This window comes from Manis javanica, chromosome 3 (genome assembly GCF_040802235.1).
Source record: "Manis javanica isolate MJ-LG chromosome 3, MJ_LKY, whole genome shotgun sequence".
Classification (NCBI taxonomy): domain Eukaryota; kingdom Metazoa; phylum Chordata; class Mammalia; order Pholidota; family Manidae; genus Manis; species Manis javanica.
The window spans coordinates 96360516-96386357 of NC_133158.1; the positions used below are offsets into that span (position 1 = coordinate 96360516).

Here is a 25842-nt window from a genome sequence, read left to right on the forward strand (position 1 = left end):
AACTCTCTTTCAGGCAGATTGGTGAGTTCAGTTTCATTTGGCCCCTTTTCTGGGGTTGGTGAGATTTTGGTCTGAACCATACATATTCTTTTGACATTTCGTATTTCTGTGTGGTGCCCACTACTTCCCAGGAGCTCCAGTCTCTGGAGCTGCTCAGCCCTTAGAGTGAGATTGGGCATTGTAGGGGAGCAGAGCTGGTGCCTGGCGGGGAGGAAAGATCTGTTTCCTGATTCCCGTCTGCAGTCCTGTCTCCAGTGTCAGAGCCAGTGGGCCGAGCACACAGGTGTAAGCCTCTGTGCTTTGCGTCTCTACCTGTCATAGTCGGGGCCTCACTCTGCCTGACCTGATGCCAGCACAGTGACTGCAGGTTTGTGAACTGGTGTTGGCAGGCTAGGAGGAAGGCATAGCAGGCTGCATGTCACAGTGGAGGGCCTCAGAGCTGAGTAGACATCCAGGGGCATGGGGCACCTGGTGTTCTCAACCGGCTGGGTAGAGCACACCCACACAAACTTGCCCAGCTCTCCCCTCCCCCATGCAGCAAGCTCCATGCAAACCCCACTCCTTCAGCAGTCCTCCGCTGCTAGGAAGCCTCTCAGACCTTCTGCCTTTCACTTGTCCCATAGCAGCCAGGAGTGGATCCCCTCCTCCACAAGTGGCCACAATCTGTCTCTCAAGCACTCCACCTGTCTCAGCTCCCCATCATCCAGAACACAACACAGTGTAGGTTTCTTTTTCTAAAGGAGACCTTCAGGGCTGGGTGTTCAGCAGTCCCAGGCTTCCACCCCCTCTTCCACTCCTTTTCTCCTCCCAACAGTGAGCTGGGGTGCAGGAAGGCTTGGGTCCAGCCTGATTAAGGCTTTCGTACCTTACCCTGTTTCGTGAGGTCTGCTCTCTTCATGAGGTCTGCATGCAGTCTGGTTCAACCTTCTTTCTTGTTGCTGTTTTAGGGTTAGTTGTATCAATTAACTACATTTTCAAACTATTTGTGGTTTTGGGGGGAATTTTCCTTCTCACCTCTCACACCACCATCTTGAATCTTCCCATCTTTTTTATTAGAATAACCATTGCCCTTAGGCAAGTACTCTTATGTAACCTACATTGGGACATTTTAATCTATTCATTTCATTCATCTACTATCATTCAAAACCAATCAAGTAAATTTAAATCCCTTCTTCCCCATTTCACCTTAATTTCCTTTATAACATATCATCTCTTACATTTAATGCCAGTGAAAGTTCATGTAATGGCAATCCTCAATTGTCTTTTGTATTTATCCATTTCAGAGTACACTGATTTTTGTCATTGCTAGTTAGCTACATTTCACTAGTTTATATCCTGGAATTTTGTTCTGTATTGTCTTACTGAGAAATTATAAGTTCTCTTCCCCTAAATTTTGTGTGATCCACTATTATTAACCTTTTCACTCTTTCTATTAGAAGTAGAAACTAGTAATAATCAGGCAGTAGTCATAAAAAATGAATAAAGTTCTCTTTTGTTAGAGTTGGGAGTTGGTGTGTGTGTGTGGGGAGACAATGAGTGTACATTCATGCTTTTGTTTTAGCCTAATGGTTTGGAAATTTAACAGTATGCAGAAGAATTGTGGAAAAGCAAAGAACATATGCACTCTTAAACGTGTTGCTCAAGTGCTGAGCACTGACCTCAATTAAGTACTTGAAACTTAGTCAGAAATGGGGAGAATATATGCAATTTTTCACTGTATATTTTTTCTCCAACATCTCCACAGAATACCTGGGGTTCACAGGTTTCTTTCTTGGGGCTTAATATTGTCTTTAAAAAACCACAGCAAAGCAGAGCGTGCATGCCTTTGGGGCCACTAATATACAGCTTACAGACAAAATGGAGCATGACTTCTTCTAGCAGGGTACTTCTCAAAGTGGGTTTCACATAGTACTATTCTCACAAGATGCCCCAGAATAGAGGGTTTTATGTCATATGAGATTTAAAAGGAGTCAAGTAGTAAAGAAATCTCTTTACATATTCAACCATCGAGCTTCCATTCCTTTATCTTCTTCTTTAAATGCCTATTAAAATTCCACAGACTAGAAGAAAGACTAGAATATGGATAATGTGATGAGGTGAGGGAGATGTGAATGGAGCTAATGCAGATTTTATTGTATGTGAATGTTTTTGAAAGGCTTGTTTATTACCTCTTTCCCCTTAGCTCAAAAACATTCATCAGAAAGATAATTTCCTAGAGATCAAGGCCAGACTTAACAGAAGATGCTAATCTACTTTTGAAGGCAAAGCTATTTCTGTTTTAACCACTCTGAATATTTAATTCTTAGCATCTCCCAATACTTGCTTGCAAAAGAATAAATTTAAAAAAACCCAATTTGTCAGAAACAAATTATTCATAAATCTTGTCTAGAAAAACATTGTTTAAAAATTGCCAAAAAGTTGTCTACTGCTTGGAAGCTATATGTGTTAAGACATTTTTATAGGCAAAGGGTGCTATGGTGCTATGACCCAAGAGCAGTTACAGTGACTTGTAAATTCCTTGTCATGGACACTGACCTGAACCTAAGGTCATTGTATTTGCATCACAAAAGTACCTTTCTTTGATTAATTATCAAAATAACAATATATATATTTCTTCTAGCTTGACTGCTGAAAAGACAAAATGTGTCAAATAGAAGGTGCAAAGGCAAGTCACCTTTGTAGCTTGTTATAAATTAACCATACGGCCATACACTTGTCTATCTGTCTCTGGGATTCTTGACAGCTTTGCAATACTCTCATGTACCAAATTCCTTCCCTGGGCATAAGAGATTTCCTTCTCAGGGTGAAGGGCACGCTAAGACTGAACTAAATTCATTGGTGAAAGGAGTCCTTGCAACCTTATGGAGACAGTTTATCATCGTCCCTGACTAGCAAGTCCTTCTACTTGCCTTTCCTTTTGAATTCTTACAACTTGATTTTTCTGTTAGTGCAGTTGTATCTCACAACTCTGCTATGAAGTAAAATTTAGCATGAACAAGGTAGATCTCTTTGAAAGAGATAAAACACATTTTCAGAAATTGAAGGCAATAAAAATTGTTTAAATGCTTTCTTGCAATGTTGATGTATCTTTTCTCTAGCTAATATACAATTACCAATTGAGCATAGTATATTATTTTAGTCAACTATTTTGATACTTTTGCACTTTTGCCATTTGTAGATGTTGCCATAGTACACTAGATTCAATTAAGCAATGGTTTTATAATTTCTATACCATTTGTCATATTAATAACTGATACATATTTCATGTTAGCCATATGTAATTTATATCACCAGTGTATTATATTAATGTACTGTTATTTGTAATTTCTGTAATATAATTCTATTTTTCATATTGTTAACCTAAATTAAATTAAATTCTAAAATGGCCTGTCCATTTTACTACATGCTTTTAAAAATATTTTTGAATGGACTGTTTCAGAGTTAAAGTTTCCTTTTTAAAAAATTTTTACTGTTACCATAATTATTATTTTAAAGAACACATAAACTTCTTTTCCTTTTGAGAGTGAGTCTGATCCTGTAATTGTAATTCGTGAAAAAGAATGAAATATTTATGAAATACAATAGGGAATTTTTCTTTTCTACCCAGTCTCTAAGATAACTTACTTCTCAATGTTCATTATCTTAAAAAATGTATCATTAGCTGTATTCTAAAGCCATTAAGAAATATCCACTTTCTTTCCATTTTCATTCTTATTTACATTTAAAAAAATAATTTTTAAAAAGTAATTTTATAGATAAGAACTTCTTTGTATTCTATCTATCTGGAAGTCTATGGGGTGGAAGAGGTCCAATCTGGAAAGCAGTGCTGATAGAGTGAAATCTATAATTTCAAATACTTCAACATTCTTCATCAGTGTCCTTTAGTCACTATTATAAATCAATGCCAATTTCTATTTATCACTGTCTGAACCATAACTAGATGAGAAAATGAGATTATGCTCTTGATTACAAAATATTCATATAGAGTTCTAAGACAGAATGGTCTGTTTTTGATTTGTTTACAAGCAAGTCTGTTTTACATAAAGGGCTTTTTTACAAATTTGAAATGTGAATATATTTTATTTTTTTTTCCCAGTGAGTACACAATACACAATTGTTTGACAATACTATTTAACCAATTTTATGCCAATTTTTTTTATGATCTAAGAACATCAAATGAAACACATTAAGATTTTGGACACTATTTGGTGACTTAAACAAACTACAGTTTAAAAAAAATCTGTCTATAAAACAAAGTATTAAAAGTCTACCCACGGCCACAAAATCCCATATCTTGCAACACTTCAAAGTCACAATAAATGCTTTTGAAAAATTATAAGAAAAATTAGTAAGTTGAACTTCATTTATAAACAAGTGTGGTGTTTCATTTGAAGTACAAATTATAGAGAAGCAAAATAAAAGTAATTTCACCTCTAAGATAATGTGGAAAGACATGTTGCTTTACACCAATTCTTGTCATGTAATTCTACAAATACAATATACAGTAGCAGATGAACAAATTAGTGAATGTTGTAGTTCTGCATATTTTTAATACTGATACACAATCACTTTTCAGTGGAGAAGATAAATCACAGTTCAGAGCTCGTTGGTATTGTTATAATTATGTTGTTAATGGACACTGACATAAATTTGTTGAAGAGAAATTTAGAGGTTTTCTACCAAAGCTCATATGAACTTTCAACTCAAATTCCATTGAAGATATATTTAAATACCCAGAGCATTAAACTATGACACAGAACACCATTTACTCTGTTTTATTACCAGAGCAAGTAAACTTGCAAAGATTTTACTTTCCTTTGGTTATGTGATAACAATATCATATAACCGAAGGGTCTTCATTTTCCTATATCCTCCCTTGAACTGGATTCAAATCTTGTGAAAGAATCAATTGCTTGTATGCCCCTGTACTATTCCATGTTACTTTAAATACGCCATGGCAAGGATTTGGAGAAGGGGCAGGGTGGGTGCGTGCATACACTGAGGCATACCTGAGTTGGGTCTCTGATCAGCTATGTCCCAGTGGAGACTGCATGTTAAGGATAAGCTGTGCTTCTGTGGGGAATGACTGCACAGCAGGATCTCCTGTGAATGCAAGATAAGTTAACCTCCCCCGCCTATATTTCCTTCTGACAGCTAAGCCAGCCTTTCTTTAGACCTGCAGAAGAGTGAGCTCAGTGCATGTCTAATCATATCCATTGGATTGGCTACAAAATGAAAAACATCATGGTAGCTCTCATATGTGTTTGTATACTAATGACATTCTGACACATGGATTAGAAGCTCTTTATGCATATGCAAGTTGATGACAGTTTTTTTTTGATAGTTTTCTTGAAATCATTTGGATACTATAGCATTTTATCTAGCTCTGTGTCGATGTGATGATGATATTTGGGGTACAAGATTTGACTGACCAATTTATTTAAAATTAGATTTATCAGGGGCTGTGGACTATTCTAAAAGGATGCTCCAAGTAACCAGAAGGTTTGTACTGATATATTCTAACCAAAGGAGTTCATTTTTATACACTGAAGACAATAAGGAAAGTATTATGCTATGCCCTGCATTGTTCCAAAAATCACCTGCAGACACACACTCATTTCTGAAGTCTTGGCTTATTAGTCACATACACTTGCCAGTTGCCATGGGCCAAAGGCTATGTGTAATACGTATAATGAGTTAAAGTTTTAGACTAACTTGAGTTAGAGAGGACCACAAGAAGAAACACAACAATCAAAACTTTGTCTTTAAATCAGGAAAAGTGAAGTAGGGAATTACATAAATAAAAATTTAAATTCCTCCTAGAGTTATGAATAAGTATATGTATTCATTCTTCACAGAAACACTTCATCTTTCCAGTCTCTGTCCCAGAGAAATCAAACTGCATTGAAATTCAGGCAGTGATGGTAGAAAGTTGAAAAAGGGTTTCATAAGTGTGTCTCAGAATTCTTTTTCTCTTCAGTGAAAAAATCAACTACATGGCACCAAAAAGATGTTGCTGTTGGGGCCCATAAACATTATGTTCCTCTATACTTGCCTGTGTTGATGCAGTCTCAGGGAATAAAAACGATGGAAACATTAAATTATGTCAACACTTTTCTATAAACAATATGACACAGAATTGGTGACTGAGCCAATCGCACAGAGTAAGAATTATCATTCAAATGGCTCCCATATTTTAGAACTGATCCTAATCATTACAGTGAATATTTTTCAAAGTGTCAACTACCGAACACATTATAGGAAAATCATGAGAAAGTATAACTAGAAATAGAATTTACAAAATTGCTTAGGCAGCACATGAAAAAATATCACACATGGAAATTTTGGGAAAGCTCTCTTCTACTTGACTGATTGACTATACATGTACAGTAGCTAACATGTATTTCAAAGTCATTTTCATTTTGACCATACATAACTGATATTCAAGAATTTCTTGTTCTCAAAGTCATAAAAACAAATGAGGCAGGACACTGTTATTAATGTCCACTTACGAGGTTTGGCTTTATTTAAAAAGTGTATAAACATGCATTTTTCTCCTTTAAAACTTTTTCTTTGCAATTTACTCATTCAAAATGGGTCAAACATATTTTAGTTGGTTGCCAATTTCTGAGAATGTACCATAAATTATTTATTCCAATAAATCTACTTACTGTGAACTGAACATACTCTGAGCACTGCTTGTTAAGCACTTACAATTTGGCTATGCATTTGGTGGCATAAACTTCACTTCTTAATCAAATAAAACAAAAAATTGTATATTGACTGCGTTATTTTTAAAAAGTCATGAATTTAAATGATGCAGCTCTATCCTCTAGTGTGTACTGTACATGTATTAGAAAGATGAAACAAGATATTGCAATAGGGTTTTTGTGTTTGGAAGCAGCCTGAGTATGTCCTAATAATAAATTGCTTCTTTAACTATTTGCTAGAGATTCTAGACTTCATTTTGTTTGTTTCCTTGGGGAACTTCATATTATATTCTGACTTAATGAGTTAGAGAAATTAATTATGGTAATTCAGAAAATGCTTTCTTAAAAAACTGTAATATAAATACAGCTCTTGTGGAACACCTTAATTTGCTTTTGCTTGTTGTAATTCTCAAATGGGTCAATTACAAGTAGAGTTGAATCTAAATATAACTTTCTTTTTTTTTTAGCAAGTTTAATACATCTTTGCTACCTGTATATTTGAATGCCTGTTCAATCTTAAGACTTAAACTTCCTTCTTTTGACCCTTGCCTCTGTCAACAGAAAAAGCCACCTTTCTGCTTTTTTTTATTGACTCAGTCCCTGATGTTCAAAGAAGACTTTGCCAACACCACTGTTTCTTTGCATCTTCCTATTTCTACACCCCAACAGAAAACCAACTAATGTGATTAGTTACAACCAGCATTATCCAACCTAGCTTACAGTACAGAAACTCCCTTCACATTCAGTCTTATTCTTCATGTCACGAGGAGTAGAGATTTGTGCTTATCACCAAATAAAATTGCAGTGCAAAATTTAAACATAAAAGTTACACAATTAAAAGTTAATATATGGCACCACAGCCTATTAATTCACATATAGTACAACAGACCAATAAAAACAGACAATAATATAAACAGAGCTAAAAAGAGTGAGCTTGCATAGCAATGCACAAAAGAAATTATATACAGAGGAAAATCCTTTTCTTCCTGGAGGGAGAGTTTTGTTTTCTTTCTTTTTTATATACTCCTGACAAGAAAGAGTTAAGGTGGGTGGTGTACTTAAGAGAAGAACACAAGTAAAATATCTGTGGGATATGTGTGGCTGTGTGTCTTTACATTGCATTTACAGTTCTTTTATTAGTACATAAATAAAGAAATTGTTCATTGCACTGTTTAGTGTCATCACTTCCATGAGTTCAGACCTGATGGTCCTTCAGAGCAGCTTTGCATGACTCCTCTCAGTTACTCTATAAAGAGATTTAAAAAAAATCAGAAGATTGCATTTAAATTAAGTATTCTTTTATCCTGAACAGCATAACAAAAAGGCAAAGCAAACAGATAAGAAATGAAGATAACATCATCAAATAGTTTTTGTGAGTTTGTGACTTTAAGAAATTTTACTTACTAGGAAAAAAATTAAATGTTGAAGGAAGAGAAAGAAAAAGAAACATTGTAGAATTTGGAGATTTAAAATCTAAGTAGAGATTTTTAGCACTTTTTATGAGTCTACAATTACTCCAAAATAAAAGTTAAAGAAAAATCCAAGTCATATGAATCAAATTAAAAATTATAAACATATCTTAATAAAAATGAGATTAGTAACAAACAACAATAATGAATAACTGCCATCAACAAAGAACTTCAAGGCTTTGAAAGTACTTTTACTTTTCATTACCTCATGACATCCTCTAGTCTGGGATGTGAGCGTAATAGTCACATGATTTTTTAGATAAGGAAATAGAATAAGGAACAGAGATTTCTCTTCTTACATATTCTGTAAGTGGTTGAGAAAACTGGAACCCAGGGCTGTTTCTTCAGCAGTGTTTTTAAAATAAGTTCAAAGGAGCAGCTGAAAATACTCAGGAGGTATAATTCAGACAATAGATAGCGAAATTGGTCACCTTCATGATGAAACTGACAAAGTTCGATACTTTTTACTGTGAATACTGTCCTAATAGGAAGACATCCTTTCTTTCTCTATTACCTAGTATTTTACATTTAGAAAACAGACTGGTTATACTAACTACCAATGCCAATTCTTTATTTAAAAAGAGGAATCGATAAGATATATTATTGTAATCAAAGTATTGCAAATTAACTAAAACCAAAAATTAACTTTGAAGGTTGACTACCTAAATCTAAGAAATAAAGAAATGAAGAGCTACTAGAGAATGAGGAAATCCCAAGGAGATTTTTCAAAACTACCTTAAGGCCAATATGTTTCCTTTTCTTTATCATGCTCAGTTAAAAAGGCAAAGAAAACTACAAACTGGACTATATTTAATTAACTTAATAGTAATTAAATATTATGACTAATTGCTTAAATTAATTGCCTAAATTAATACAAGTTTTGAATAGTATAAATCAAACTTGAAATAGAAGAAATGTTTATCTTATTGACTGCCATAAACAGCAGTGGTCTAAGTTACAACCAAATCTGCTCAAAATTATAATTGATTTTTTTTCTTATAGTAAATGAAATGTTCTACTGTTCTGAAATTTGTTTGTTGTGGTAATACTTCAGGACATGCTACTCCAAAATATGGCACCTTGGCACTGCATATCTTAAAGGGAAGGAGTTCAAGAAAACAGTAGAAGCACAAGTTCACTCTGAGCTCCCTACCCTCCTCACCCTTCTTCCGTGAAAAAGGTTATAGTAGCTCCCAGGTAAAAAGGTACCTCCCTGTACCAGAGAGGGGAGAGATATTCCCCACCAGAGACAGGGACATTGGGACCCAGGAATCTGTACAAACCAACCTTGTTAAATGAACCCTATCTTCCTAGTTACTTCTCCACCATTTACTACCCTCAGTCCAAAACCTTGTCTTGTCAATTCTTCACAAATGTATTGTTTCTTTGTCTAAAAATATACAAGCTTATAGACAAGCATGTAGGCAAATATACAAGTGTATTCTACTCTGGTCATTTCTTTGGATCTTCATTAAATTTTGATGGCTCCCATGTACATGTAAAAATTCAATAAAGCTTGTCTACTTTTTTCCTATGAATCTGATTTTATCAGTTTAATTTTTTGGACCTAGCCAGGGACTCTACAAGGGTTGAGGAAACTTTTTCTTCCCCTTCATTTTTAACCCAACATATTTTCTGAAACTTCATAGTCTTTTACATGTCCTAAAGCACTTACATAATTCACCTGTAAACTGTCCTTGACTGTTTGAGCCCATATAGCCTATATCAAGAAGGTCGCTGGCATTGCGCTGGTGGCTTCCCCTCAAGGCCTCAGCTTTCCTTGGACCAGTGGATCCTTTAGAAGAAGCTGTTCCTGATGAGCTGTGACCTCCTGGAGATGGGAAACTGGGCTTGCTGTAAGGGACCAATGTCTCTTCTGGAAGAGGAACACAAAGGGTGAATTTGAGTAACAACAAGGGGAACACATTTAAATATTAAGCTCAAGATGGGCTATTTTATCATTTCACTATCAAGTAAAATTCAAAATAAGATGTTTAATAAGGACAGTTACCATGTGCAAGCAACATTTCCTATAATAGGAACTGAAGCAGGATTAAATTAAAAGATTAACTTGGGATACAAATTCAATGTTACATATCATTTACAAAAGTTAAATTCATTATAAAAGACAGCTGCATACCATGAACCATAATGGTTAACAAAAGTATTTCTGAGAATGATTTCTGGAGTTCAGTGAGGCTCAAATTTAATTTTTCCATTAAGAGTGAAGGAACATGGTTTGCGTTTTAGTTTGAATTGCAAACATTTTCTCAATTTAGATAAAGAAGTATATATTAGTCAATAAAATAAGCTTCTTAAATTTCTGTTGTTTCTTGATATAGAAACATATTATTTGAGAGATTATGTATTTCCTTAAAAGAGAAAGACAAACTCATTTATTTTAATAAATAACATGTCACTATTCTTTTTCTATGTACCATCTCTCTACAAATAACTGAGGGTGTGTATTCCTAAATACTCAATACTTTGTAACAATATCTCTTTTTCTTTCTCTTTATTTCTTTCTTCCTTTTTCTTCTTCTGTACCTCCTTTGTTTTTTCTTTGTAGGTATGGGCTATCATTATTGGATTCAATGACCATTTCCCTCCTTAGATAGTCTTCATGAAATGAAAAGGATCACATGACCTTTCTCTCACAGCTTCAATGGTGCAAACTTCCTAAGTGTTTCACTAAATCTAGGTATTACAATTGTAATATGCTGGCTCTTGCATAAATTACATTTTCTGAACCTTGAGCCCCAAGTTGTGACATTATATAATTATTGAAAATGCATGAGTAGAGGGTATATGTAGAAAAACTTGAGTCCAAATTAAACTCTCTTAAACATTGTTGCATTTGTGTGTATGTCTTGATATTCAACGAATCCTGAAGAAATGCTCTAGAAAATGCATTTCTATACAGATTCAATGACCCCCCTCACCCACCCAAAAAAAAATCCAATCACAAACCATGACATTTATTTTGTGACATTCTAGGATTTGTAAACAAGAGCATTTCCCATTGAAGTGTTAACAATCAACTAAAATTAATCAGTTGGAGAAAAAGCAGGTCCAGTTTAACCTTTTATAACATGGGGTTTCTGTGATTGGGTATTTATCTGCACTTTTGTTACTTCAATTAATGCAGCTATTTAACTGAAGCAAGTACTCCGTTCAAAATGACTACTTACTTCAGTCAAAATGAAACTGGTCAAAGGCAGAGATTAAACTGACGCTAAAGATGAAATTGAGTGGACTGAAAAGTACTTGATAAAAAAATCAGATTGTTTCCTGAGCACTACAGATGAAGTTTGGAAGTCTCTTGGGCTCAAAGACCCTATGCAGAGGTTAACTGGAGCAACAATCTCGTTTGCAATCAGCCTTAAGACGTGTGTTGATGAGCTCCATTGAGGAGTTCCAGCTTCAGTTAATGATTTAAGACAAATGCATTTCAGATGCCCTTAAATAACTGCCATTTCAAAAATACCTGGTAGAAAAAGAAAAAAAACAAAAATATAGTAAAAGTCCACACTTTCTTGGGACTGTGCAGAACACACCTGGTCCAACACCTTGTTTGTGTAGGGCTTTCCATATATCTTCTTGGTGTTCTGTGGAGTTTATCCATTCCTGAGTTTGTCGCTGCCACTCTAGGCACGTTCTAGCTGGACAATCCAATGAGCTCTTTGTGTCTTCTAAGTTGGAAGCTTGTTGTCTCTCCAGAGAGCTTCCTTTTCTCTCTGTTGAGTTTTCCATGTTACCAGCATGCTGACTCGGGCCTATTTGCTGCCTTAAACCCTGACCTGGAGGGGGGTCTGGTGGTGGTGGAAGATCTAAAAATTTTGAATAATGTTGAGAATGGACTAAAATTTAATGAAAAATACAGGTTTTAATTCAAGATGAAGAAAAAACCCTTGTCCTCTTAAAGGTATCACCCATGCAAAAGAAATTCTTGGGAGAAAGTCATAATATATATCCAATATGCATATTATTGATCTCTTCCTATCATTTCATTACAGGGTCTTTGAAATAAAATCAACTGGTTTTATCCACCACATGTGGAAAGTATTTTCAGTTGCACATTTGCAATTGTGCAAATTGCAGTTTATGGTTTCTTTACATTTAATGCATTGTCTACCCCCATCTCCCCAAAGTAGAAATACTATGACTCAAAATGACTAGAAATTCTAGCAGCTGTGTTAATAAAGGGGCCTAGTGAGAATAAAACCTGCCCTGACAATCTCCACAGGAAATGTTGCCCTTGGGAAATTAGGAACTCTACGCTGTATCATATCCAACATATGACTGCCTTTACCCATGTATGTGGTACATTTAGCAACAGTCAAAGTGTTAAGCTAATATTTATTAAATGCAATTAACATTCTGCCTGACAACCAATTCTGGCTGTTCGTTTCATGAGTTAGCTAATGACTTACAACTAATACATTATAATCTTTGAATGTATTAATTTTAATAAGTAATAACCAATGTTCAGAGTACAGATAGAATATGCTTCTTGGTGCTACAGAAGACAATGCATCATGACATCTGAGATATAGTGGAATAGATAATTTTTCAGAAAAGTTCAGTAAGTTAAATATTAGATATGAGAAAATTAAAAGTCCGATTATTCAGCTAATTTTTCATTTTCCTTTTATTAGCTCTTCAGATCATGACAGCTTTATATTTTGAATGTTTTCAATTGTAAAATAATGGTTTCTTCCTTCACATTTCTTTAAGTATTATACTATTTTTTGTATATTGCTCATATTATTCTACCAGTTCTGAAATTTCTTTGCTGAAGGTTTTGGAATCTTCTAACCATTCTAAGTCTCTTTTTGGATTATTTTCTTCTAATTTTTTTGGCATGTTATTGCATACTTCTTTGTTCATCCTCAGATTATCAATATTTATATTATTTATTCATAAAGATCAAATATCCATATAATTTACATATTTATATGAATAATAGAGGCCCCTGCATATAATATAGGTAATTATTTCCCATGCCATTTTTGCAATTTTACTCTTGTTTCAAATAATACTGTCTATGAAATTTGAAGGGAAACATATAAATTCCTTGTGTCCAGTGATAGCTTCTATAAGGAAGGCTAAATTGCTCTTTTCAAAGACATTCTTAGGAAGCTTTATCATTTCTTAATGAGCAGAATGATATCATCCTCCACTGAGTCAACAGTGATAATCTCCCTAGCATCTGCTTTGGGAGTTCTCACGTTGGAGTGGCATTCCCAGTTCTTATGCATGCCCTTTAGTTAGATTATGAATTACTGATTATTGAAAGGAATCGGGTTTCTGTCTGAGAGAATAAAGTTTTATTTGGAACATTTCTTCCGAGACATCTGTTGAGTAATCTATCGATGAGTTTGGTGTTTCTTTTATGGTCAATCTTGACTTCCTTCAATATGTATTATTAAAAATATAAAGTAATTATTTCATTTGAGTTATTGGAGGTATCACTGCCTCCATAGGCAGGTACCACTGTCTCCAATAGGGGGCAGATATTATATTTGCTTCCAAAATAACGTACCTTACCATTAATTTTTATTCTCCATCAGAGCAGCTTAATTTTTAAAATGGCCAAAATTGCATCTGCTGATGCTAGCTAAAAGTCTGATTACTGTTTCATTTAACCAAAATTATATGGCTACATAATTAAGTAATATTCTTAGAGTTGTATATTCTAAGAAGGAAGAACATTGCATGCATATTGAAACAAACAAATTAGAAAAACGATGGGGTTAAGAATGGCTGTGGAAAAAATAAAAGTATGTAATCAAATATGCTTACTTAAATTAAATTTATTATTCATTTCCATGTTGATTCATTTCAACTAAATCAATTCACTAGAGTCCTTTACTAGCTGACTGAAGATTTGTTTTTGGCAGACACACAGCAGTCGGTTGAAATATGTGCCAATATTATCTTCATTTTTTAGGTAAGAAAATCAAAGAAGTCAAGTATCTCCAGCCTGGATCTCTCCTTTCATGAACTCCAGACCCATAATTAAATCAAAACTGACAGTTCAACCTAGATGTTAGAAAGCATCTAAAATTTTATATCAAACATACCAATCTGAGGTCCTTCACTTAGAAAATACGCTTCCTCTGTATTGTTCCTCATCTCCATTAGTAGCAATTCCATTCCACAAGTCAGCCAAAACTTACTTTGGAGTAATCTTTGACTTCCCTGCTTTAGAGCCTGTATTAACTTAATTAACAAATCATATGGGCTCTACCTCCCAACTATACCCAGAATTCAACCTCTTCCATCACTTCTGCTGATTCTACCTTGGTATATGAATCTCTAAGGTCTATTCCCTGTGTTACTTCTACAATCTCCCATATGGTTTCCATGTTGCCACCTAGAAGCACAGTCTGTCTCAACATAACAAGAGAGTGTTTTTTTGTTTTGTTTTGTTTTTACAAAATCATGTCACTCCTCTACTTTAAACACACATATGAGCACACTCACACATACATGCACACACGCAACACACCTTCAGTGGTTTCCTATTCAAAGTAAGATCCAATGTTCTAATAAAAGCTAAAAGGTCCTAAAAATGCTGGCCCTTCCTTGCTAACTTGTCGGACTTCATATTCTATTGTGTTGCTCTCTATACTTTTGTCACATGATTCTTTGTACTTTTTCATCAAATAAGCTTCAGGTGTCCAGTTGCTGTTCTCATTTCCTGGAATGACTTCTCCTCAGATATCAGCATTGTTCTTTCATTTATGAGCTCCTAGTCTTTTCTCAAATGTCATCTTCTTGGTGAGGCCCCTCCTGAGCACTCTACTTAAAAATACCTCTCCCCAATGATATTTCTCAATTTCTTTCCTATGTTTTTTTCTCCATGGCATGTACCACCATCTTGTATGCTTTATTTTTCACTTATATATTTATATTGGTCTTTATCTGTCTTCCCCTACTAGAATGTAAACTCCAGAAGAGGAGGGGATTTTGTCACTTTGGTTCCCATTGCCTATCATTTGATATGTGCTTAAAAACATTTGAATAAATACATTAATGAATAAAACAAACTTGCTAAACGGTCAAAGGTAGTCTTTGGCAAACCTGGAAAAAGCCACTTCTCCAATTAGCATATTAAAAATGAGGTGAGGACAACATAGAAGGAGAAGATCTAGGGAAAAAATGTCGATGGATAAAGAACTACCTTCTCTCCCTTCTTTGTTCAATGTATTAGCTTTAAAGGGTATTTTTTGGCAATGCAAATGGAATAGAAGACTTAGATTAAGCAATCCCTATTTAGGAGAGACTATCCAAGGGACAAGAACATTCTTCATGTGTGGGTGGGTTTTTACGTAAGCCTTTGGGACAGAGCCTGATGCTTCTACCACTTCCAGCTTCTCTTATTGACTATGAGAAATATTACATTCCCAACCCAGTAGCTCATTTGATGCCCTGTGACAGAGTTCTTGCTAACAAAATAAGAGAAATGATATGTGCCACTGCAGGCCTGTCCACAGAGCCTCCCAAGTGGTCCACCATGTTCTCTCTTTCCCTCACTCAGAAACCATAAATAAAGGTCCCATTTTGAAAACAGTGGTGTCCCAATAATGAAGAAGAATCATTCTTGCATTACTACTTAGAGGAGAGGCATCAACCTTTATACATCATTGTTTTATTGAGAAGTAAACTCTTACTGTGCTAAGCCACTGAGGGATAGAAGTAGTTTGGTATAGCAGCTAGCAATAATTCCCCTGATTACTATACTCATAAAGCACTATTGTAAAATCTATAATGCAAAAGATTTAGTGTAAAATGCCTATATACTAAGTGCTACTAAACAGCAACCTTCCCAAAAAGAACAGTTTGATTCACATACAAATAATAAAGTGATTATTAATCATGACTTCCTACCATATAAGTGCTATGACATATGCATTTGCTATAAAATAACAATATTCTTAAGAATAATCTGTACAGTGCCATCCAAAATAAATGTCCTTGTATCATAACTAAAATGTCTTTGGATCAAACACTTGGTAAGGCATGTGGACCAAAATTTCCTTTGCAATTTTACTACTTCCAAAATGTATCTACTAATAATACAAAACTCCTTTTTTTTTAAATGCTGGAAAATTTGAAAAGTTAGGAACATATTTTTTTAAAGATAAGAACTACATTGATCATGTTTTAATTAGGAGGTAGTTTTCTTTAACCAATCATTCTGAATAAGCATGCAAAAAAAGTGTTTTAGGAAAAAAAATCTCCCTATTTTGTTGATTTGTATTACATAACTTCCACATATTGTGGATTTAATCTTCAAACATTTCAGAAAACCCCTTGAAAAACACACACCTGTAAGTTTTTTCTCTTTCCATGATATTCATCACAGGAAAATTACACAGAATTATTAATTTTGAGATTCATAACTAGTTATCAGTGAGAGTAGTCCTTTTTATTTAGAGGGAGTGAGATCAACACTACAGGCTGCTTTAAGTGCTCAGCTAATCTTCAGGTCCTCTGAGGCAGAAAGGCAGTGGTGAACATCTTTGCTCACCACAGGATATCCATTTATAGAAAATCAAATCTAGATTGTACCTTTACCCTCATATTCCATAGACACACCTCCCAGTGAAAACAAAGTAAACAGGATAGGTAAGTAAATCTGAAACCTTTCAGTACAAGTTGTGTTTGGCTTTTAAAGTCTTCGTAGCTTTCTAAAATGTAAAAGACAACATAAAGATGGCTGCCAGATACAGAAACCCACCCCCCAAAACCAATAAAATAAATACTTCTTTTCAACCAAACCTCATTCTGTTATACAGTGGTAAGTGTAAGAGACTTGAGATGAGTGCTAAGGATTCAGTCATAGCTTCTCAAGGCTGACTGCATATTAGATTCCCCCATGGAGCTCTAAAAATCCCCACAACTAGTTTTGCCCCAGAACAATTAAATCAGAATCTCTAGGGTATAGTTTAAGAACCCCCTTAGATGGTTCTACTGTGCAGTTTAGCTAGTTTCCCTCTGTTAGTGTTTAGTAGCACTCTCTCCAGATAAAGTTTGTGTGCTTGTAGGGATAGAGCTGAGAACAGGGAAGAAATTTCTATTTGTGGCTGTCATTATATTGGGCTCTTTAAATATATTAACTTACATATTCCTTAGAATAAAATTTCAGGGTATTTTTATTGTTATTTTTATATGTGAGAATTAGGTTGAATATATGGGAAACAGATCCTTGCTCTGTAGAGCTGACCAACTACTCATTTTTGAACACGTGTATTTTCCAATAATTTTGTATTCCTGAAACTAGCAGTGTTTAGCAAAAACTCAAGGACTGGATGCTATACATAAATAAAAGGATTGAAATAAAACAGCAAACTGTGGCTAGTGTGCCAAATTCAGCCACTGCCTGTTTTGTATGTACAGTTTTATTGGAAATCAGTCACACACATTTTACTTTTTTCTATAGCTGCACTGGTGTTAGAGTGTCAGTGTCAAGTAGCTGTGACAGAGACTATATGGCCTGCTTAAGCCTAAAATATTTACTAACTGGACTTTTACAGAAAAGTTTGTGCTCCCATCAGTTAGATCATCTGTAGCATGCTTTAAGCCCTGAAATTCATGCAACTAAAAAATTACTAAGTTACAAGTCACTTCACAGTCTTTTGCAAAAGTGAAATACCACCTATGATATCTTCATTTAATATCAGAAATGTTCTGACAACATGGCACAGGCACATGCTACTTATCTTTCCTGTCCTAATCCCAAAGGAGAATGTTCACTAACAAGTATTAATGGACAATGCCAGACTGGCAGAAAAATCAACCTTGAAAAGCGGTATGGCAGATATATTTTAGGGCTTGGTAATCCAGAAATACTTCCCGATTTTTTAAAAAGAAGGTGTTTTATTTAAACAAGACCATATTGCCATGTTTTCTCCCTTGTTATGTGATGAGACTATGTCTAATCTACCGTAGCTCCTTTAATCTAAATTAATGATTTGCGCAGAACATATCTCTTCAGTGAGGAGAGGAGAGAGGAGACCAGCCTACCATCTGTCACGCCTTCCCTGCGATGAGGCAACGCTGGCTGTGGGTCCATTCGCCCTCCCTTGTGTTTCTTAGTGGGCCGAGGCCTCTGACTTTGACTCAGGGCAGCACTGCTACTGTCAGGAGAAAATGGGCTGGTTGGCCGAGGTCTCTGGGAGGAAGTAAAGCCTTTGCCTAAAAAGAAAACAAAGGGCAGTGGGTAGAGAGAATGTTATTATAAACCACTGATTCTGTTTTGTGTTTCTTCTTTTACTAAGACTAACCTGTAAACCTGCCTAGAGGCGACCCTGGAGGATATCAAATCCTGGTGTGTCTCCATGGAAAAAAATAGGCCCTGCTGCATTTATTTTGTCCAATGTTTAATAACCACACTACCCACTCAACAAATTCAAACAAATGTATGTAAAACAATTCACCAACCAAAGATTCAGTATTAAGTATTACTTGGTTATACTTTTAACCTTGACTATCTTAGTGATATTTTCATAGATATATGCAAATTCATGTAGCTTTTACTTCTTAAAATTAGTTATTTCTGAAATGAATTATGTACTGTCTTCTTAATTCAAATTTCATCCTTGGAATCTTATAAACTCTATTTGAGCACAGAAAATTGTTCTGTAGTAATTACATTAGAAGTTTTACATGCAAGGTCTGCTCAGATACATATATTAAATTGACCTTACCACCCATACACACACGATGAATTTCTACCTCTTTTACAGAATCTCAATAATGTCAGTGTACAGTATAGCATATACAGCAGGTTAAAATCACCCTGTATATCCAACTGCAATAGGTATGTTCTGACAGATATTATTGTATTTGAGCAGACTACAAATTCTTATTGAAAAATGAAATGTGCTATGTCCTTTTCTTATGGTTTAGAGTACATATATAGGGAAATTTATTGTGGGAAAATGTTAGCTAATAAATTTTTCACGTTATGATTTTAATACCATGTTTACTACAGTAAAAGAGTTAGTTTATGTACATGTATTTATTTTCTTGTGCATCTTTTCATTTCATACAAAATTATTGTGTATACTTATATTTTCTTAAGTCAATGTGACATGATATTGCTTAATGCTTTATTAGTTATTAGCATGCATGCAAGAAATGGACTTATACTTTCTAATTTATTAGTTTATTTTCATTGTCTCACTGCTCTGCTTATAGCTGTGCCACCAAGAGCACTCAGGCTACAAAAAGTTCCTGACTTATGCCTTAAAAAGCAAGAAAATTCAAATAACCGTTAGATTACAACATATTTTAGATCAGATGCTATAATAAAAAATAAACCTCTGCAAAGCTTGGAATATCTTTTTTATTTCATTTGAAGATATTTAATGCATATGCAAAATAAATAGTGATGGAATAATTCAAAGAAAATTTCCAAGACTCATTTTTTATAACCTGAGAGTTTAGTGAAGGGTCGAAATCATTTTTCTTTACTTTGGTAATTGAATACTTCTAGGATTTCAAAAATGCATTTAGAATTTCATCACTCTTTGTAATATATCTCAGTTTAATTCATATTTTTAAACTTACATATGTGCATTTAAGAAGTGCACATAGTCATGTAATAACAGGAATCATGCCAAAGTTATTTTGTTTCAGTAAAACAAATGATTACAAATAACTGGTCTATAATTAGGGTGAATGTATTCTGAACTTAATACAGATACATACAAAATTACATAATTTTTTATATTATTACTTTTTATTCTCAGAAACCAAAATTAGATAATGTTGAAGAGCAATACACATGTAGTGATTTTCTTCAACTTGCAAATGCAGTAGGTATATCTTTGATTAGCATCCCTTAAAATAAATAACAAATTATTGGTTTAAAATCTTAATAGCCGAACAATTAATAAGACCATCAGCCATTGAACTGTTAGACTGACAATCTTAAACCCATTCACCCCATAATGAGAAAGCCTTCCTAGAAAGTGCATTTGCAGAAAGAAATGGAGCAAAGGAAAGTAATGGAGATAGAGGTTCAATAATTTTGATCACTGGGTACATTATTGTTTGTATAAGAATTTTGCAAAGTGTGAGTTATTGAAAATTTAATGGCAATCTTAGTTTCAGCTTTGCTGTACTATATAAAAAGGAAGCATATTCCAGTTAATCAGCAGAGCTGTGAAGGGAAGGGGAAATAGAGGACAGAAGGTGCTGTATAGTAGCCTATTCTTGGCTTTGCAGAACGAGCATCAGAGGAGAGTTCTCATAACTGAGCATCCACGCTGTGTCCATGCATGTTAAAGAAAGCCCTGTAGTCAGACTCACTGAGGAAAAAGAAGAGAAGAAAAACAGCCCAGTGTCCAAAGGACAAGATTCTTTCATACAAAGAGCATTGACTCAAAATCTACCAACCTGTTCTTGTAAGGCTGGTTCCATCCAGCCTAAAACCAGCTTTATTTGCTGCGGCCATGAGTGCTTGTGCAAAACTGCCACTGGCAAAGATGGAGCCATCTGAGGAGCTACCTACACTAGATCTATAACTAGAAAAGTTACGATCCTCATCAGATGCAGAGCCCCATCCATTTACCATTGAATCTAAAAACAAATGTAGTTGTCTAGTGAGTTTTATATACTGGAGAGCTCGTCTGCTCCTGCACACTACACAAATGGACATCCAGGCTGCCTCCAAGTAACTCACTCTTTCTTGAGGTAAAGATAGTTTCATCATAACTTCCTCAGCCATATGCAAGCATCAACCACATTTTAAACATTCCTTGTGCAGAAGAATGAAGCTCATTTACAGCCTGTATGTTTTTGCAACACATGAATAATACATGTTCCATATGATTCCATTCCTATATTGTTTAAATTATTATATGACGATTTTCCAAAAGAGAATGGTATGTATATGTTAAGTGCTACAATTCAGGGAACACTTTCACTGAATACATTACAGTGTATTTAAAGTAAACTTACCAATGACTCACTAGAAGAAATAATGTGAGCGTACTCTGATTTTAATTCAGACTTTAATGATAATGTGCCTTAAATTTACACTTGCATACTGTGAAAGGGCTAGAATTATTTCAACATTCTAAAATAAAAAAATTAATCACTCAGGAAATACTAACAAATATTTGTGAACAAAAATGTATAAATAATATCAGAGCAAATCAACTTAGAACATAAGAAAGAATGTATCTTTGAAAAGTTGTATTAATTTCAAAGCTCAGTATGTTTCCTCTGCTTTTTAACTATTTTAAGAACTCCACTTTTCTCTTTAATACTAATCTTTATTTTAGAAAGTTAACCGTTATGAGGACTATCACTGGCATTAACTTGGGTTATAGTTTTGCAAAATGCAACATGGCAATAGAGGGAAAGAACTGCAGATTCATGTATGAAGAGCTGAAGATCCTGAGAAATAAATTTTATTTTTACCATTTCAGCAAGTAATTTACAATTTCATATTTATTTCTTAGATCAAGGCACACTGAAACCTTTATCAATTACTTAATATAATTAATATTACAATATCTATTTAAGTTGATGTAGCATTAGTCTATGACACAGTAAAGTACTGTTGCTTATCCTAAATTGTTTAAAAAGAGAGGCAAAGAATTATTTATAAGAAGTTAGTTTAAAATTTCAAAATAAACAAACCAATGAATTTCTAAATAAACCACACATTCACATAAAAGACATTAAAGTCACATGAAAGAGATTAGTGCCATAGCTATTTCTCCTTTCGCCACTATTTGAGAGACAACAGTAGTCAGGAATGTTGTCATGATGAAGTATTTGTATTTTTTAGTCAAGGTGCCAGGATACAATAACACAGGTTCATGCACTTTCAAGAGAGAGAAAACAGAAACCTAAGGGGAGAGAAAGATCTGAGAAGTTAAAATGGTGTTAAGTGCAGCAGAGAAAGATAGACTTTTGGTTCTATTTGCCAAAAGCACAGAGATACACTTTTTACTTTCCAAACACATTCCCTTGACACAGGCCACTGCAAGGAAGCCAAGATAACAGGAGCAACTGAGCCTCCTCTCAGAGAACCATTTCTGCGTTAATCATCACAAGTCAAGGACCAACAACCCAAAATGAAAGAAGAATTAATGCAATAGGCTTTGCAATATAATGCTACAGTAGATAAGAAAAAATCAAAGTGATTCAGTCAGTGATCACAAAATAATATGAAACTCTAGAACTGAGGATAGTTTTGAAATGTGAAAGCTCAGTCCTGGTCTTTCCTATGTTTTCTGTATTTATAAATGTCTGCTGAACATCTGCAAATGAATCTGTGTCAGCTATCTGAAACTCAGTCTTGAAACAAGCATCTCCTTTCTACATCTCCAATTTAATTACTAAGCTCTTCCTGATTTCCTTCTAGTCCCTTTTATCTTCTTCTTCCCATTATCATATGAATTGTTTTCAGAAATGTTTCTTACATACTTTGATTCCCCCATGCAAAGCCTTACTTAGTTTGCCAGTGCCACATCCACACAACAAATTAGGTATTTGAGATTCTTCAGTATGCAGCCCAGCCTACCTCTCTAGCCTTTGCTCTCTTACAGCCTGTGGCAGTCCTGTGTCCTCACCTACATCGTGATACCTCTTTTTCTTTCACATACTTCTAGGTTATTGCTAACTCTATTAAGCACCACCAGACTTTAAAATCTAAACCAAAATAATCTCTTTCATCACTTTAATTTGACCTCATCTTCAAACCTAAGGGAGAATCAAAATCTCTACCTCTTGTGTTTTTCAAATAGTATGTATATACTCACATATCAAGTGTCTACAAACCACAGTTTGTTTCATTTATATGTGTCTTCTTCTAGACAGTGGAATTCTAGCAATTAAGAACGATCTCTTATTCATTTTCATGTCTTGTACAGGGACATTGCACAGTACAAACTCAGTGAACAGTGGGCATATTGAATTAAATGTCTTCATTGTTTTCATTATTCACTACAAATACTATATGTGATTCTATTCTGTAATTTCCTGATGACCTTTTTTATTGATAGAAAGAATGTACTCATAAGAAGTCCTAGAAAATTTATTGAATGAAAAATATAATATTAATGATGTATTGTCAATTACTTAGACAGTGGGGAAAGCAGTGATGTAATCACCCATAAAAGAAACTAAAATATTAATTAATTAATATATATATATATCTTTACTATGCTTGATATATTTCAATATTGATATTTATCAATATCTTATCAAAGTAAGATAATAATGTTATATTAAATGGCAGCTTACTTTTTCTGATTTCTTCATCCATGCTCACCCATCTTAATGTACTTAGCTCATTTTTTTTTTTTTAATTCTCCTTTCTCCACTACAGCCAGGTATAACCTTTCTTTACTATTGGAGGATAGTTGAGGTTTTTGTTTCCTTTGTTTTTGTTTTTGTTTCTGTTTAAGGCCTTGCTGTATGGTTCCACCCAAAGATTTAGCCTTTTCACAAATTTAGTCTCTGAACCTGCAAAACAGGAAAAATCCTACACCAAAGAAAATGTCACTAAAGAAATGTCACTGAAGAGTCATCTTGTGAGAGATCTTAACAGAGCATCAATTTGACTTTTTCTAAAACACCCTGTTCACCTCAAGATAGTCCTTCCTAAGAGGATTTCCATATACAATTTACCAACTTCTAAATAAATCAACTAACTTCTTGCCTTTGTGTTTTTGCTCTGACATTATCTCAACAGTTAATGCTCTTTGCTACATTCTAAGAAATTCCAATTATCAGGAAGTTTTCCCTGGTGCTTTTCCCCTTCCCTGGGAAGAGAGTATAGCACGGAAGACATGGCTTCAAGTGGGTATTGGTCAATATAGAAAGAACAACAGCTATTCTTTACTACTCTCTGTAAGAGCATAGTAGATGAATTCAGAGTTGGAGTGCTAAAGAGGGACAAGTACTCTCAAGGGAGTATAGTTGGGCTCACCTTCAATATGGGGGTAAGAAGAAACAAATAAATGGAAGAAAATACATTGTCTCTCCCTCTTTGTCTCTCTGTCTTTACCTTCCACAGCCCCTCCTCTTTACTTGAGAGTGATACATGGAATGGGCACATTTGTGAGAAATATTTCTGTGGCTACCATTCTTTTTCTTTCTTTTGATTTAAACATCAAGAATGTCCTGAAAATTTATATAAACTGTTATAAAAAAGAAGACAATAATTGGAAGAAAGAAGAAACACCGATTCATGAATTAGAAAGTGAGCTATTTTTGTGATAGCTGTTTTTTTAAAGGAAGTAAATATAATCATGAAAACTAAAATGAACACTAGGTAAAACAGCTCAGGTAGAGATTCTTTACAAATTACAAGCAATCCATACCAATGTGACATGTTATATCCCCAAACATAATCAATACATATTTAAACATCTAATGAAAAATAAATTCATGTCTCACTGCCAAATTTATTTCTATGAACATTTTCAATCTTTCCAAATTTCTCAGGTTTAAAATTGCTGAAAGGCCAAAAATTCTTAAATTTATTCAAGCTGTTAAAGAAGAATTGCATATAGGACATTAAGTTGTTGCTCAAATGTTACTGAGCAGTAAAATACCATGATAAAGTGGCATCTTGCTGTGTCTCTATTACATCTTCAGCACTAAAATTAATTTATGATCAGTCATCAATTCATTTACATGTCGTTTTATGCTAAATCCTTCCTTGCTGATAAATGCTTATCCTTAGATCCATTAAGCTAGAGTAAAGTCTGTGCTTTATAATATGACCCTGCTAATTGTTGCATTACCATTTTTACTAGATACAAAAACTGACTATCCCCCATTTTTTCAGCCAATACTTAATCCAGGAACTCTTCCTAGTAAGTCCAATCTGTCTAACTATCTGTTCAATAAAATCTTCAGCTCTAAATGTCTTTGGACAAATCAATCCAAATATTGACCTCTTCTTACAAGTCAGAAAATGTGCCTAGTTTGGAAAAGGCCCTCTTTCACTCAAACATATCAAATATGCAGCAATTCTACCTACATTCCTCAGAGAGAAAGGAATGTATAATATTCAAGGAAGGCAAATTAAAAAATATCTTCCTTGGGATATACCATCTGTTAACTTGTTCCACTCAGGTGAGAACTGAATATAGATATTCCCCTTTAATCTGTCACATTTTAAAGTGTGTATTTGATTTCTTTTTACATACATCAAGGGAGTTGAGGTAGTCTAAGAAAATGATTTAATTGTTTTTAGCACTGTCCCTGAAATTTCTCTGATACTAAAATATTTTCCTTAAGGTTCTGCAACAAAAGCAAGGTGTCAGGTTGCACTTTTAAGTGGCCAATTCTCTAAAAGCTGTGTGGTCAAGTAAGTTGGGGAGGTTGCCCGGTTTTATTATTTGCAAAATGATCTGGTTTGGGAGTTCCAATAAAAACTTCCAAAGACATAAAATATAGAAAATACAGAGGCACAATTTCCTCTCAGCTGTGGATTTACGTGTGGTACAGCAGTCAAGGAAACTGATTCATTTCACTTCAGAGCACTCACACTCAGTCACAGGCTTTGTGACCACTGAAGCAGTTAGACTCTTGGCCCCATGTTCTGGACATTCCCCTTTGGTTCTTTCTCCTATTGCCTCCTGTTTCTTTTTTACTGTGGTGGAGTCATTAAATTTAGG

The 25842-nt window shown here is 34.5% G+C and overlaps 1 protein-coding gene across 11 annotated transcripts in view; it reads right to left on the reverse strand.

Annotated features, from left to right (window-relative positions):
* Positions 1–4054: 4054 nt before the first annotated feature.
* Positions 4055–25842, reverse strand: part of ROBO2 (roundabout guidance receptor 2) — a 1411015-nt gene continuing 1389227 nt past the window's right edge. For 5 of the 11 annotated variants that reach the window (XM_073231817.1, XM_073231815.1, XM_073231822.1 and 2 more), the window contains 3 exons: positions 18215–18385; positions 9855–10055; positions 4055–7956 (listed from right to left, as the gene is read on the reverse strand). In XM_073231817.1, the coding sequence (XP_073087918.1) occupies positions 7955–7956; positions 9855–10055; positions 18215–18385 (374 nt within the window). In that variant the 3' untranslated portion in view covers positions 4055–7954. Of the gene's footprint in view, positions 7957–9854; positions 10056–11221; positions 11917–18214; positions 18386–25842 lie in introns of those variants that run through there. The other 6 variants (XM_073231820.1, XM_073231819.1, XM_073231818.1 and 3 more) reach the window with 3 other exon arrangements.